Source organism: Haliotis asinina, chromosome 8 (genome assembly GCF_037392515.1).
Source record: "Haliotis asinina isolate JCU_RB_2024 chromosome 8, JCU_Hal_asi_v2, whole genome shotgun sequence".
NCBI classification, from domain to species: Eukaryota; Metazoa; Mollusca; class Gastropoda; order Lepetellida; family Haliotidae; genus Haliotis; species Haliotis asinina.
Window position 1 is genome coordinate 29,301,544 of NC_090287.1, and position 15,323 is coordinate 29,316,866.

Genomic DNA, 15,323 nt, shown 5'->3' on the forward strand with positions numbered 1-15,323 from the left:
GTGAGCCTGACCACCCCATCGCCTCTTAGTCGCCTCTTACAACAAGCACAGTCGCTGTTTATGTTTAACAGGACTTACAAACTGCTGAATATTCTTTGAATTTACTTTTGCAAGATGTCTTGTTCCTGTTTTAGAGATTGAAGAACATGACAATATTTTATGCTATTACTATGTTTAGGAACTGACTGTCAGTGATTTTGTTAGTACTGCTTTTACTGTTAAAATGGCTTCCCAGATTTAAAGAAGTCTGGATTTCTACAAACTAACAAAACATCAAGAGATGAGGTAATTTTGAAATTTATTTGTTGTATTTCATATTAATGACTATTACATACAGTAGATTTAGTTCTTTCCATTTGATGACACTCAGTCCTTTTTCTGAAGAATATTTTTGCTCATGTTGCAAAAATGAGTAAGATTAAAATAAATGTCTTGTAGTGTAGGATCTTATGTGTGGTAATTGAACCTTTGTTTGACAACTGTTCCTACATCAAAATTGTGTTTGATACTTCTGATGTTTTGACCCTTTGTGAGAATATTTCTCATCTTGCTTCCACTCAAACTACACAGACTAGTTTGCATAAAGTTTTGCATTTTGCAGACATACTAACAAATGTTTGTTACCATACAACAACAAATAGAGGCAGTTCATGTGAAGGACTGACCCTTCCAAATGGACCTGATTGCCCAACATAATACCTCTTTGTATTGTGACCTTTAAGGTCTGACTAAACGTTGAGTATGATGCAGAACACATGTAATACAGTAACTTTTACATGTGTTTTTCATTTGTTTGCAGCTGACACAGACTTGTACAGTGTACTGTAAAAGAACAAAAGGACTTCTCCTTGAAAATGATGATGGATTTTAATGTATGCAGATGTGACTGAAGTATTTTCTGTTTCTCATATAAAACTTTGAAGATCCATTTTTTTAATACATTTTTTACAAAGTGACCATATCTTCAATGAAAACCCTTGCATTTGGGAAAATAAAAAGAGGATGTGTGGTGACATGGAAGTAATTTTTTCTTCGAACGTCATCTAAGTGGAATGTGTAAAATTAAGATTTGAACTCTCGAAAATTCTCTGGAAGCTGAAGAAGATATCCTTGAATCAAAAATATGTACAAAATGTTCTAAATATGGAAACATTTATGTTTTTAAAACTGTTGAAAACGACTCATACCTGATAGAAATTCTTTGACGTTGGAGAAAGATAATTCATCATTGCCATCAATTTGGTGTCATCATCATCATCATCATCATCATCATCATCATCATCATCATCATGAGCAGCAGCAGCAGCAACAGTAGTTGAGTCTTTACCTTTGTTGTTGTCATTTCAGAGGAGAGACTGAAATAAAGTTGATTTCATTATCTTACCACACCAGCACAACACAACATTAGTTAACAATTGAATTACCTCCCCTATTCTACTGGTTGTATTTGTTACCTGTTTCACATATTAAGAACTATGTGTCTGGGAATACTGAAGGTTCTAGAATATCTTTCAGTGATCTCTTTGAGGAAATAAAATTGTAACTGATAACAAAAAATATAGTTACAGAGGTAAGGCAAAAAAGGGAATTGATGGAAAAAACACTGCATTAATTTCCTGTTTTCTGCAGAAAAAGATGCAAGGATGCACTAAACCAAATACATCACTCTAATCATAGCTGATTTTGTTGAGTGAATTTCATGACATTTGAAGGGACATTGCATTGAAGGAAACTATTTCCCAAGAATGACGTCACACCTTCAGGTAGTGACTGATTCAGTCGTCAAACCCTAGGAACAGAGCTGGCTAAGTATAGTGAAACTTACTTGTTTATTTTTCTTTAGTGGCAAATAGAGGAGAAAACAAAAATGTTCCACTTATGGATGAATTACAAAAAGATGGTTGTCAGATTCTTTAGGTTAGAGTCCAGTGTCTAAAATACATGTGCCTTGCTTGTATGAAACTAGTCACCCTTCTTCTCAAAGTTCCTTGGAGAGAGACAAGTACTTCTTATCACATGATCTCATTTTACACAGTGCATTCAATGTGTTTCATTTTGAATATGTCTTGACATTGAGATATTCATACATAATGTTTCACTTCCTTTTTGAAAATACTGTGAAATGTGACCACTTACTTTCCATGTGTGTTTTTATTTTCCGAATGCTGATATCAAAATCCCATGGGGAGTTAGCAATACATAACAGCTATGTTGTAAGGCACAGTTGAAATTACAGTTAAATATTTCTCTGTGCTAAACACTATGTAAGGCACATTAGGTCTTTTTGTTTTATTTCAGAATAAGTGCTTTTGTTTACGAGCAAGGTTGAAGCAACACCCTGACCAGTGGATAACAGCATCAAACACCAAGTATCTGCGTCCTGTTAGGTCAGATACCATAGTGGCGAAGTTTGTCTTTTGTGCTTATTTTGTTAGTTTACTCAAGAGTTAGGTAAACTTTTATGTAGCCTGCAGTAAGAAATATCCATTCTTTGTCAATCCAGTTATCAAAAGCAAAGATGATACACACAATACAGATTTATCTATGACTGTTTGTTTCATTCATCAGTTGTACATGTTTGGTGGCTGAACATCACTTGGTCAAAAACAGCATGCCATGGCCTCTCCCATCTTTGATCTATACATTTCTTTTAATTTGACCAGTTTTGCTTTGTTATGAAGGGTATCTTAAAAAAATATACAACTTATGTTCTCCTTATTTTCAGACTGTACTTGAATTTCAATTCATTTGAACTTTTGTTTCTGTTTCATAAGAAAGTTTGTCCAAGTACAAGTCTGTTAAATCAGGACAGTCTGTATGCCAATATGATTATCATAGCTTACAATATTTGACTTGACATGAAGCTTCTGCTTGTTGAAGATGGTCACAAAATACAATCTGGCTTGGGCTCCTAGTTAAGTGCCACATCACCAATATTGAGTAACAAATACAAATATGTGCTACCAGCTACAATTGTACATATGAATATCCATTATGTTTAGTGAAACTTTAACAAAATAAATTCTTTGACATGTTTTGACCATCTTAACTTGACAAGCACTGACCAGAGTTTTCACTATTGTCCTGGATATATTCGATGTATTCCATTTTTCATACCTCACTTTGATGAATTAACAACCCAATTCAAGTGAAAACATTTCTTTTTCAAAAATGTATATGCTAATGAAATTATCATTAATACTGAATTGGATTCATGAAACCTTATGGTTTAATTTGCTGAACATGCTAATGAATTGTAACAGCTCTATTGTTGACAAGAAATACACAGACAAGTGATTAATGGTGTCTTTAGTTTACAATAAGACAATAAAATTTATTCAGTGTTCAGTTGAGTTTGCACATTTCAGTAATGTTGTCAATAATAATATCAGAATTTTCTCAAAACCAACATTGTGTTTGAGACAAATTTATGGATTATTTCACTTCGGATTAACTAATTAATTGATATGCTAGTTATCTATCTATCTATACATATATTATTATTGTTATGCTTAACTATATAGGATGTGTTCATGATGAGGAAAGCTGCCATTTTTTACAGGTAGTATGTTTCTGCAGGCATCAAAGTGATTACACATTTTCTAATGATGAAATTGCACCTAATCTGCAGACAACAGCTGTCAGTATCTGAATCAAAAATGGAAAAATATCTATCCATTTGTACATGGATAGGATGGTGGTCCTCTTGCTGTTGCCACTGTGAAGTTCCAAAGGTGAATGTGATGAGCTTTCAACTGCCTCTACTATAGAAAATGTTCAAAAGACTATGATGGACTACCTCTGAAAAGGCCAAAAGCATTACCTGTCAAAATTGTAAGGCCAAAATGACTCATGAAAAGTATGTCGTTCCACCAGGACAAAGCAGTTATGCAAAAGTCTGTTGAAACCATGGCTTTTGCCCGGAAATAACTGAACATCTTATATGCATATACATGTATTCACTAGACTTGGCACTGTGAAATTTTCACTGCTTCCAAAACATGAAGAAAGTTCTGTCCAACAAGCATTATGCCCATGTCATTCTTGGACTATTTGCTACACCATTTGGAAGCCATCTATCTTAGTTACACCACTGAGCGCAAGGCAAACCAGCATTGTTGACAGAAGCATTGTGGATCATGGAGGGAGAATTGTAAAAAATGATTTGATATTTTTATTTCCTGTGGACCTTTCAGCTGCCCATCAAGTTTTTTGATGTTTTTCTGTGTTACTCAGGACTGAGTTGATGTAGTCAGATGAGCTGTATTTTTGTTTTGTTATTGTAACATTTAACAGATATTGTGTAAAAATTTCAAGTGGTATCTTTTTCAGTTTCTGAAGACAGTTTGTTTTTGTTTTAGTTGAATGAACACAGCAAATCATGCCTCAAAAAGCCGCATGAATGTCGTTTCAAGTCTGCAGGTTGTACGTTTGTGGTGAGTTTTGCGGTTGTCATTGCTACTGTTTTGAGATAATCAGATAAATTCTTCTTTGACCATAAATAATGAAAATATGAGATAGAAATGTGATGTGTAGAAATCATGAAAGTGTATTTTCTTTACCTTTGTGAAAGATTAGTGTTGGTTGAAATGGTATACATTTAATGTAAGCTTGTTGAATGATTATTGTGGAACTTAAAGATGAAGCAAGATTTCGCATAAAAACTATTGGATATGCCTGGTAAGTATCTGGAACTACAGGAAGATAGGCTAATTTTTCCTGATTAGAGAAATAGAGGGGAATGTGGAGGTCAGCATGTGTGTCTCAGTGTTTGCCATTTATTTTCTTTTTCCAAAGTGTAGAACATTTAAACCACTGTGGGGTTGGGCTGGAGGAAATACATATCAACTAAGATTAGATGTCCTTGGGGGAAACTAAACAGCATGTCATGAAAATTTACAAAAAGTATCCAATACTGTTGATTGTTGTGTGGCCATGCCACATATATACATGTATTTTGAAACATTAAATATGATGACTGATTAAAGCTTATCTATGGGTATCATACTTAATCTTTTACATTTCTCAACATAAACTTTTGAAAGAAAGACATGCAAGATGTTAATCAACAGGTGAGACATAATCAGAACACAAGAAATAGTATAAAATGTCTTTTAGATGACACCTTGTGCCTGTACACTGCACATGTATTTCATGCCAGGTGAGTTGACAGTCTCTCATCATACAATGGCTGAGTGACATACTTTCCATCTAAAGTCTGATCTGTTGTTTTCAGCATTTATTCTTAATTTTTGAAGTTTTGCCCGATTTGACGAGTATCCTATCTTGTCATGCATCCATGAATTTCAAAATGATTAACAGTGTTATATCACTGTCAGGTATTGAATGGCAGTACTGGGAAGGTGGGACAGAAGTAGCCACTCTCAGTTGCACAAGATCAAGAACATCTGTCTTCTTAATGATTCATGTCAGAAGAAATAACTTAGCTTTAGAGCCATTTGAGCTTATGTTGTGTGTAAACTAATCATGAACAGTAGGAAAAAAAGTGCATGTAAAGTTTTTGAAATATGTTCCCAAATGATATCATTTTACGATTTTGCATTCCTAATGCTTCTAAAGTTTGGAGTGAGCAAATCCTTTGGATCCACATACCTGTGTGCATCGGTCAGCCACATCTATAATCATTTTAGACTGGTGAAGGTCCCGGGGTAGAATAGGCCGTCAGCAACCCATGTTGCCATAAAAGGCGACTCTGCTTGTCTTAAGAGGCAACTAACGGGATCGGGTGGTCAGGCTCGCTGACTTGGATGGCACATGGCATTGGTTCCCAGCTGTGAAGATCAATGCTCGTACTCTTGATCACTGGCTATAGAGCTGGAATATTGCTGAGTGCAGCGCAAACTATAATCATGTGATATGTTTTAGCTTACCTGGCAGAAACTTTGATCAAAGTACACTGAAACTGAACTGTTACAATAATCTACACTTTATTTTAGCCCATTTACTTCTTTTATGTTGTTATATCTTTGTCCTCAATGATTTTTAACAGCAATGCTTTCTAAGTGGTTTTCATATGGTAAATATCAAGATGATCTACAGTGCAGTGTCACTGTTTTATTTGTCACAGGGGACAGAAGCAGATATTGAAGAGCACATCAAGAACAGTGTAAATGAACACCTTGAGCTAGTTACTATGTACACAGGCAGTATGGAGTTGCAGAGTTTTGAAATTCGATCACAGTTACAGGTAAATTGTATGTGTGTAGACACTGTGTATCTGATTGAATCTGAAAATCAGAAATGAGTGTAAATAGTTTTTGAGGATGTTTTTTGCTGTCAAATAAAAAAAATAACTAATGAATTACAATTGCTATGTGCTTCCAATAAACAAAATATGTAAGCTTCAACTGGAGACCAAATAATTCATATTTGAGTTGTCATTTGATTGCATCTGCACAGAAGCTTAAGTTGCTGTTACAATTGGTAGAAATCACTGAATAAACAATACAGTGATACTATAGAGCTTCTTAGAAAGTCATATATATAAAACGGAGAAAATCAGGACGTTTACTATCATTATTTGAAAAAGTTGGCTGAATATGAAGAAGTATTTTTGCTACAGTCATTAAGACCCATGAAAAAACATAGCCATCAGTGTGATTAACCTTTCCAGTAAGAATTAATATTAGGCACTAATTAGCAAATTGTTTACTTATTTTTTCAGCATCATTTGGAACTGTAAATTATTTTAATGTAGAGAAAGGGGCAAAAACATGAAGATATTTGTTTGGTATGTATTCCACCAAACTTTCGGCAGTATTTTCAGTATGTTGATTGCTTGTGATATTTTGAAGGTGCCTTTGTACAAGTGGCTGAAGTTGCAGAATTCCCTTTCCTGAGCCTGCTGATAGCTAATTATGTGTACTTAACAAGGCACTGCTGTCTGTGTCTGGAGACAGATTCTGAATGAGTGCTGAACAAGACACTACAGACTTCAATGTCTGCAGACAGATTCAGAACAAGTGCTGAACAAGACACTACAGACTTCAATGTCTAGAAACAGATTCAGATCAAGTGCTGAACAAGACACTACAGACTTCAATGTCTGCAGATTCAGAACAAGTGCTGAACAAGACACTACAGGCTTCAATGTCTGCAGACAGATTCAGAACAAGTGCTGAACATGACACTACAGACTTTAATGTCCAGAGACAGATTCTAACCAAGTGCTGATCATGAGACTACAGACTTTAATGTCTGGAGATAGATTCAGATCAAGTGCTCAACAAGACACCACCGATTTTTATGTCTGCAGACATATTCAGAACAAGTGCTGAACATGACACTACAGACTTTAATGTCAGAAGACAGATTCAGAACAAGTGCTGAACATGACACTACAGACTTTAATGTCTGGAGACAGATTCAGATCAAGTGCTGAACAGGACACTACAGACTTTTATGTCTGGAGACAGATTCAGAACAAGTGTTCAGCAAGACACAACAGACTCTAATGTCTAGAAACAGATTCTAACCAAGTACTGATCATGATAATACAGACTTTAATGTCCGCAGACAGATTCAGATCAAGTGCTCAACAAGACACCACAGATTTTTATGTCCGGAGACAGATTTGGAACAAGTGCCCAAATAAGGCACTACAGACTTTAATGTCAGGAGACAGATTCAGAACAAGTGTTTAACAAGACACTACAGACTTAATGTCTGGAGACAGATTCAGAACAAGTGTTCAGCAAGACACTACAGACTCTAATGTCTAGAAACAGATTCTAACCAAGTACTGATCATGATAATACAGACTTTAATGTCTGGAGACAGATTCAGATCAAGTGTTTTACAAGACACTACAGACTTTAATGTCTGGAGACATATTCGGAACAAGTGTTTTACAAGACACTACAGACTTTAATGTCTGGAGACAGATTCAGATCAAGTGCTGAACAAGACACTACAGACTCTAATGTCTGGAGACAGATTCAGAACAAGTGTTCAACACGACACTACAGACTATAATGTCCAGAGACAGATTCTAACCAAGTGCTGATCATGAGACTACAGACTTTAATGTCTGGAGATAGATTCAGATCAAGTACTCAACAAGACACCACCGATTTTTATGTCTGGAGACAGATTCAGACCAAGTGCTCAACAAGGCACTACAGACTTTAATGTCAGAAGACAGATTCAGAACAAGTGCTGAACATGACACTACAGACTTTAATGTCTGGAGACAGATTCAGATCAAGTGCTGAACAGGACACTACAGACTTTTATGTCTGGAGACAGATTCAGAACAAGTGTTCAGCAAGACACAACAGACTCTAATGTCTAGAAACAGATTCTAACCAAGTACTGATCATGATAATACAGACTTTAATGTCCGCAGACAGATTCAGATCAAGTGCTCAACAAGACACCACAGATTTTTATGTCCGGAGACAGATTTGGAACAAGTGCCCAAATAAGGCACTACAGACTTTAATGTCAGGAGACAGATTCAGAACAAGTGTTTAACAAGACACTACAGACTTAATGTCTGGAGACAGATTCAGAACCAGTGTTCAGCAAGACACTACAGACTCTAATGTCTAGAAACAGATTCTAAACAAGTGCTGAACATGACACTACAGACTTTAATGTCTGGAGACAGATTCAGATCAAGTGTTTTACAAGACACTACAGACTTTAATGTCTGGAGACATATTCGGAACAAGTGTTTTACAAGACACTACAGACTTTAATGTCTGGAGACAGATTCAGATCAAGTGCTGAACAAGACACTACAGACTCTAATGTCTGGAGACAGATTCAGAACAAGTGTTCAACACGACACTACAGACTATAATGTCCAGAGACAGATTCTAACCAAGTGCTGATCATGAGACTACAGACTTTAATGTCTGGAGATAGATTCAGATCAAGTGCTCAACAAGACACCACCGATTTTTATGTCTGCAGACATATTCAGAACAAGTGCTGAACATGACACTACAGACTTTAATGTCTGGAGATAGATTCAGATCAAGTGCTCAACAAGACACCACCGATTTTTATGTCTGGAGACAGATTTAGAACAAGTGTTCAACACGACACTACAGACTATAATGTCTAGAGACAGATTCTAACCAGGTACTGAACAAGACACTACAGACTCTAATGATTTTAGACAGATTCTAAACCAGATGCTGAACAAGACACTACAGACTAATGTCTGCAGACAAATTCTAACCAGGTGCTGAACAAAACATTGTAAGGCATGCACTCATTCACATACTTACACGCCAACTACCAAACATACTAACCCAATTTGTAAAATGTAAAAGGATACACAAATGTAAAGTCAATATTGTTGGTATGTCATAATCAGCTGCAGTTTATCTCAAAATGATAAAACTGTGCTTCATCAGGAAATCACCCAGCAGAGAGATGCCCTCCGTGGGGAGGTAGCAGCTAGAAGTCAAGAAAATGAGGAACTGAAACAGAAAGTAGGATCTCTGGAGAAAACACTCAAGGAACTAAGGGTATGTACTTCTCTTTAAATATTCATCCAATTTCAATTAACACTATTAGTATTTTTATTTACATTTCTTTTTCTGTTGATTTAATCATACAGATTAAACTTTTGAGAAGATTGACATATTGATGCATCACCATAATAAAAAGTGTTCACATGTTTGATAATTATATGTTGTGGCATTCACGAATGAGTTTACTTTTTACAAAACAGGAAAATGGATCGATACTTATTTAGTTAATGATATTATATGGCAAGAACAGACAAATGGGAAGAATTAAGGAACCAAAAAAGACAGTTCATTTATGGTTAATGGGAAGAATGTCCTTTCCAGTAAAAGTATTGGTAATTGATCATGTTGCACAAATCGACAATGTAACAATGTATGTCAGTGTAGCAAGAGCATGAATGTATTAAATGTAGTGTGAATAAATAGTTTTTTTATGGTTTTCACTTAGTAGCAAATGTAGAGAGGTATCAGGAAAACATTATGCTTTTCTTGTCATATATTGCTGTGGATTAATAAACAACTGCTAATGAGAACTACAGGTATTTCTTCATCATGACGGAGGTAGGGTAGCCTACCTCTATCCACTCATCATGTCAAAGTCCTGTGTTCAATTCCCCACGTGGGTACAATATGTGAAACCCATTTCTGGTATATCTCGCTGTGATATTGCTGGAATATTGCTAGAAGCAATGTAAAACTTAACCCATTCACTCACTCTTCAGCATGGCTTGAGTACTGTTACATGTAAAACAAGAAGGTGCACAGATCCAAGGTGTAGAAATTGCCAAACACGGATTTGTACAAGGATTTGTATTGGGTTTTAGGTAAAGATGGTTGGTTTGACAGAAAGAACTATCATTCTTGAAAGAAGGTTGGAAGAGCTGCCAAGAAAAGAGCAGATTGAACAGCAAAGTAGAGACCTACAGGCACTAAAACAACGTACAGAGGAGCTACAAGGACAGATTGTTAATGCTGAAGGAGGTTCAGCTATAGCAAGATACGGAAGCCTTTCGACAATGGCTGGTAATGGCCATTACAGTTTGAATTTGATGAATTTTGACAACTTTTTCTATACCCAGGTCAAACATAATAAGAACACACACATAATAAACAACAATGCAGCAGATTGTTCCCATCTGTGGAAACACTCAGAAATATACCATGGAATGTTCATATTGTCATTGTGCATTATAGAGGAGCTGACAGAAAACAAGAATAATACTGATATATTTAAACAAAGACTTTGAAGTCATGAATTCGAAGTGATCAGCTCCACAGCTAATCTTTTCTGCCAGCTCTATAGAGACCACGAAAACAAAGGTGTCTGCATAGTGAACTGATTTTGAATTATTTGTTCTGTCATTTTTTTATGATACCACTTTGGTGTTGTCACACTGTTATGGCATTAGCAATATTATGGCTTTCATCATATCAAAAACCTGTTGCTGGAATATTTGAAAAAGCCAGGTGTGAAAGCTATCGCACTGACAAACATGATGTGGTAATGCAGTGAAACATTCATGAACAAGGTCAAATTATTGAAACAGAATGACAACAAAGCCAAAAAAAGAAGAAAACCAAACAACCAACAGTATCCTGAAATGCTGTGGCAGTCATGGAAACAAATGGCAGTCTCACAAATGTGAACCAACAAGATCCATTGCTGAGAATACTTGTTACAGATTACTAAGATAAATACTTCCATGCAATGGGTCGATACTGTGTCAGAAAACTTTCAGTCAACTTTTGTCCATTGATCTGTACAATGACATACTTCCCTGATCTGGAACCGTGAACATCATTACCATGAACCCAGGTGCCTTTAAAGACCTACCTTTCAAAGTACTCAATCAAGACCCTACACACGGGCACCCCAACCACATGTAGTAATCTGTCATATACATCTGAGATACACAGAAAACAAGTGTCAAAGCAACGTTGTTGTCAGAATTAAAATGATTTTGTGGTTGGATGGGTAACATTTGTTGATTATTTTTATTTATTTTTCTCATTCGTCCCAGGACCAAGCAGGACAAATGTTATGTCTTCGATTGTAAGGTTTAAAAAAGGATCCATAATTTAGAGAATTGCCCAATCCACAAATAGCACAAGATATTTGCTTAATCCCAGAGAAAGGGTGACACTCTGTCTAAACCCTGTCATTATGCAATTAGTAGTGCTCATTCCTGTGTATTTAGAAACCTAGCTGAGCTCGTTTTTTTTTTTTCAGACACTGATTAGTGTTTCATAGTTTAACTGCCTATAGTCGACTGACAGTTGCACTGAGATGGGGGACAAAATTAGATTTGAACATTTCATCAACAATGATACATTTTCTGCATGTGTCTTCTGCTAGAGACTGTGACAAAGGAAAAGCGTGAATACAGACTTATCAAAAGATTTGCTGTAGAACACCGAATGGAGTCAGTGGGAAACCAATTCTGCTTAAAACGTTTCAATCTTGCTGTCAGTTTGATCTGATGGCTATTCAAACAAGAAAATAGTTGTCATTACATCTACATTGTTAAGATCATATGATGAAGTTTTGCATAAATATTTAAGACTGCTAAAGTTCAGACAGCTGATGTAGCTTATGAGCTAGTTAATATAAATAGGATATTTTAAATGTTATGATAAAATGCATATTTTTGTGTTATAATATATCTCTCTGACTGCCAATATATTTCTTGCTTATTCCATGATGTGCATAATCCACAGATTCACCAAACAATTTTGTGGTTGATGGGAATAGGGCAGTACCTTTGCATAATTTGTGGATTGAGCAATTCCCGATGCTACGTATGACATAGATAAATATATGGTAAGGACGGAGCTACATTTGTGATTGGAAATTCTGCTGCTGTCAGTGTATAATGATCAACTTATCAGTGCATTTCAAGTGGCGAAAACCAAACAGCATTACATTAATAAAAATGATAGTTAACGCTGATACTAAACTCAGCTATCAGTAGTATCTGCTACCCAGGTTTAATGGAAACTTCAAACAGGACACAATGCAAAAAAAATACCAAGACTGTACTTGCGTTTGTATGTTAAATTGACACATTTTTAACTTCATATATTTGTACCTTGAGCAAATTGGAGCAATGCCAATCTTCACTTGTAGGGGGTTTACACAAAATATGTGATCTTGACTACCAGTTGTCAGGTAGTCATGGATACCGTGGTGACTGAGTGGGTTTGGATGGCTGACTTTCTGGGCAATTAGGTGCATCACACTGAGATTGTGAGTTCAAATCCAGTATCAGACTCAATCCAAAAAAGTACTAAAATCTTATTTTGCAGGGAAAGTGTACTCCCAAATATGCCATTTTGCTAGCAGTTTTTAAATTACATTTCATCAAAGATAAACTACCTCAAAACAGAAGAATCTCTTTCTTCTAATTGTGTCTTCATTTATAATACACCTTGATAAAACAGACATAGCATCCATTAAGAAAAAGAGCCATTTCCTTTTTTAAAAAACCCAAATGCTTTTGATGTAATTGAAAATAGTGAAAGTTTACAGACATAAAGTAAAACATAATTTCTACGAAGGTTGGATTACCAGGTGTCTATTGACCTGCTTTTGTTATTTAAGGTATGCAAGGTCCAAAGCTCCATCCATGATGCAGTGTTTTTGTCACTTTCATTAATCAACAGATTAATACTAACAGGAATATATAAATTCTTCTGAATTACATTATCTGCATAGATTTACTGATGTAATATCTGAACTCCAGGTCATATTGAGTGACTCTAATCTTGGTTAGTAATAGAGTCGATTATCTGTGAGTTTACAAACATCAGTTAACTGTTTGATGCAATTCAATGAATGTAAATCTGTCAAATCCTGATTCATTTTGGTACAGTGTACCAAAGGCAATATTCTGAAATGCTCAGCTGGTCATCAGTATACATTAATAAGGAGATCTAACCTGCATCAACATGGGGAAATGTAACTAATTTCACTTGTAAAATGTAATGTCAATGTTCATAGTAATTTTACTGTTTTACTGTTTTAGGTAAATAAAGGAAGGCATTTTCAGATGTTGATCATTGAGAGTTGTGACAAAGCATGTTTTAATTATCCATATATGCAACGTGCAAGAACAGTAATGATTATTTAAGATTATTTAAAGGAAGATGCTATATCTGATAAATCTAAGGGTGAAGCTGGTAGGAATTGCAATTTCTGTGACATTTTAAGTTTACCTTTGTCATTTCTTTACAGATGCCTTCACCACTCAGCTTGCTGCGCATGACCGACAAATTGGTATCCATGATGTGCGAATTGCGGAAATGGATCTGAGATTTCAGATTTTGGAAACTGCCAGCTATGATGGGGTGCTGCTGTGGAAGATCCGAGACTACACACGCCGCAAACAGGAGGCTGTGAGTGGGAGAACCCTGTCACTCTACAGCCAGCCATTCTACACCAGCAAGTATGGATACAAAATGTGTGCTCGAGTCTACCTGAATGGCGATGGCATGGGCAAGACAACACACGTGTCTCTGTTCTTTGTCATCATGCGTGGAGAGTACGACTCTCTCCTTCCATGGCCCTTCCAGCAGAAGGTCACCCTGTACTTGCTGGACCAAGGTGCGGAGCGACACCATCTGAGTGATCATTTCCACCCTGATCCCAGTAGCAGCAGCTTCCGCAAGCCGCAGACAGAGATGAACATCGCATCTGGATGTCCTTTGTTTGTCAGCCATTCTGTCCTGGAGAACCCAACAAACAGCTATTTGAAAGATGACACAATCTTCATCAAGATTGCTGTGGAAACAGGAAATTTACGTATTGTTTGAAGAAAATAACATGTCTTATAAAAATTGATTCGGGACGATTATCCAGAGAAAAGAAAGTTTGTGTTTCAATGTATGTCATAAAGACAAGCATGACATATAAGTGTCATATTTGCTGAAATGTTTCTGTAAGTTATCTTTACTTTAAGTTATCTTTACTTTAGAACTGTTAACAATTAAGTAGCTGAAGCATTTAGGGCATTTAGATGGGAGTTATCTAATCAAATCCACCCACAATGTGTATTTATGTCATTCATTGAAATTTCTTATATATATATACAAATATATATGTATATATGTGTCACATCTACCTAAACATCCCCCCCTCCCCCCCATATGTATGTTATGTAAATATTTATTCCATCTATTCTCACCATAAAATGAACTTCACCTCTGTGATGCAAGTGGATTGATCATACAAAAAAAAATAAAAATATGGTACATGATGGTCCGTGCCTGACACTCGACATCAATGGGTACAAGCAGAACTGCTTAACTGCGGCGTGGTATCTCAGTGAGCTAGTACTATGAAACCAGCTTTAAATGTGGGCTAGAACAAGCAGTCACACATACAAATGAATGCACATTGTCATATGAGCAAAATATATGTGCGATGTTAACCCAATATCTTTTGTTTCATTTTATTTAGACTGTTGTTATTAGGCCCATGAAGGTCCCAGGGTAGAATAGGCCTTCAGCAACCCATGCTTGCCATACATGGCGACTGTGCTTGTCGTAAGAGGTGACTAACAGGATCGGATGGTCAGGCTTGCTGACTTAGTTGCCACATGTCATCTGTTCCAATAGCGCAGATCGATGCTCATGTTGTTGATCACTGGATTGTCTGGTCCAGACTCGATTATTTACAGACCGCTGCCATATAGCTGGAATATTGCTGAGTGCTGCGTAAAACTAAAATCACTCACTCACTGTTGCTTTTAGTGACAAAGACCATTTGTAATTTGACTGTAAAGTGTGAGGGGAATTCATTTAATTATGCATAAATGT

The 15,323-nt window shown here is 36.2% G+C and overlaps 1 protein-coding gene across 3 annotated transcripts in view; it reads left to right on the forward strand.

Annotated features, from left to right (window-relative positions):
• LOC137294749 (TNF receptor-associated factor 3-like) overlaps positions 1-14,749 on the forward strand; it is a 136,567-nt gene extending 121,818 nt beyond the window's left edge. For all 3 annotated transcript variants that reach the window (XM_067825855.1, XM_067825854.1, XM_067825853.1), the window contains exons 6-10: positions 4,362-4,436; positions 6,089-6,208; positions 9,390-9,503; positions 10,331-10,529; positions 13,741-14,749. In XM_067825855.1, the coding sequence (XP_067681956.1) occupies positions 4,362-4,436; positions 6,089-6,208; positions 9,390-9,503; positions 10,331-10,529; positions 13,741-14,318 (1,086 nt within the window). In that variant the 3' untranslated portion in view covers positions 14,319-14,749. The remainder of the gene's footprint in view (positions 1-4,361; positions 4,437-6,088; positions 6,209-9,389; positions 9,504-10,330; positions 10,530-13,740) is intronic.
• The last annotated feature ends 574 nt before the right edge of the window (positions 14,750-15,323 follow it).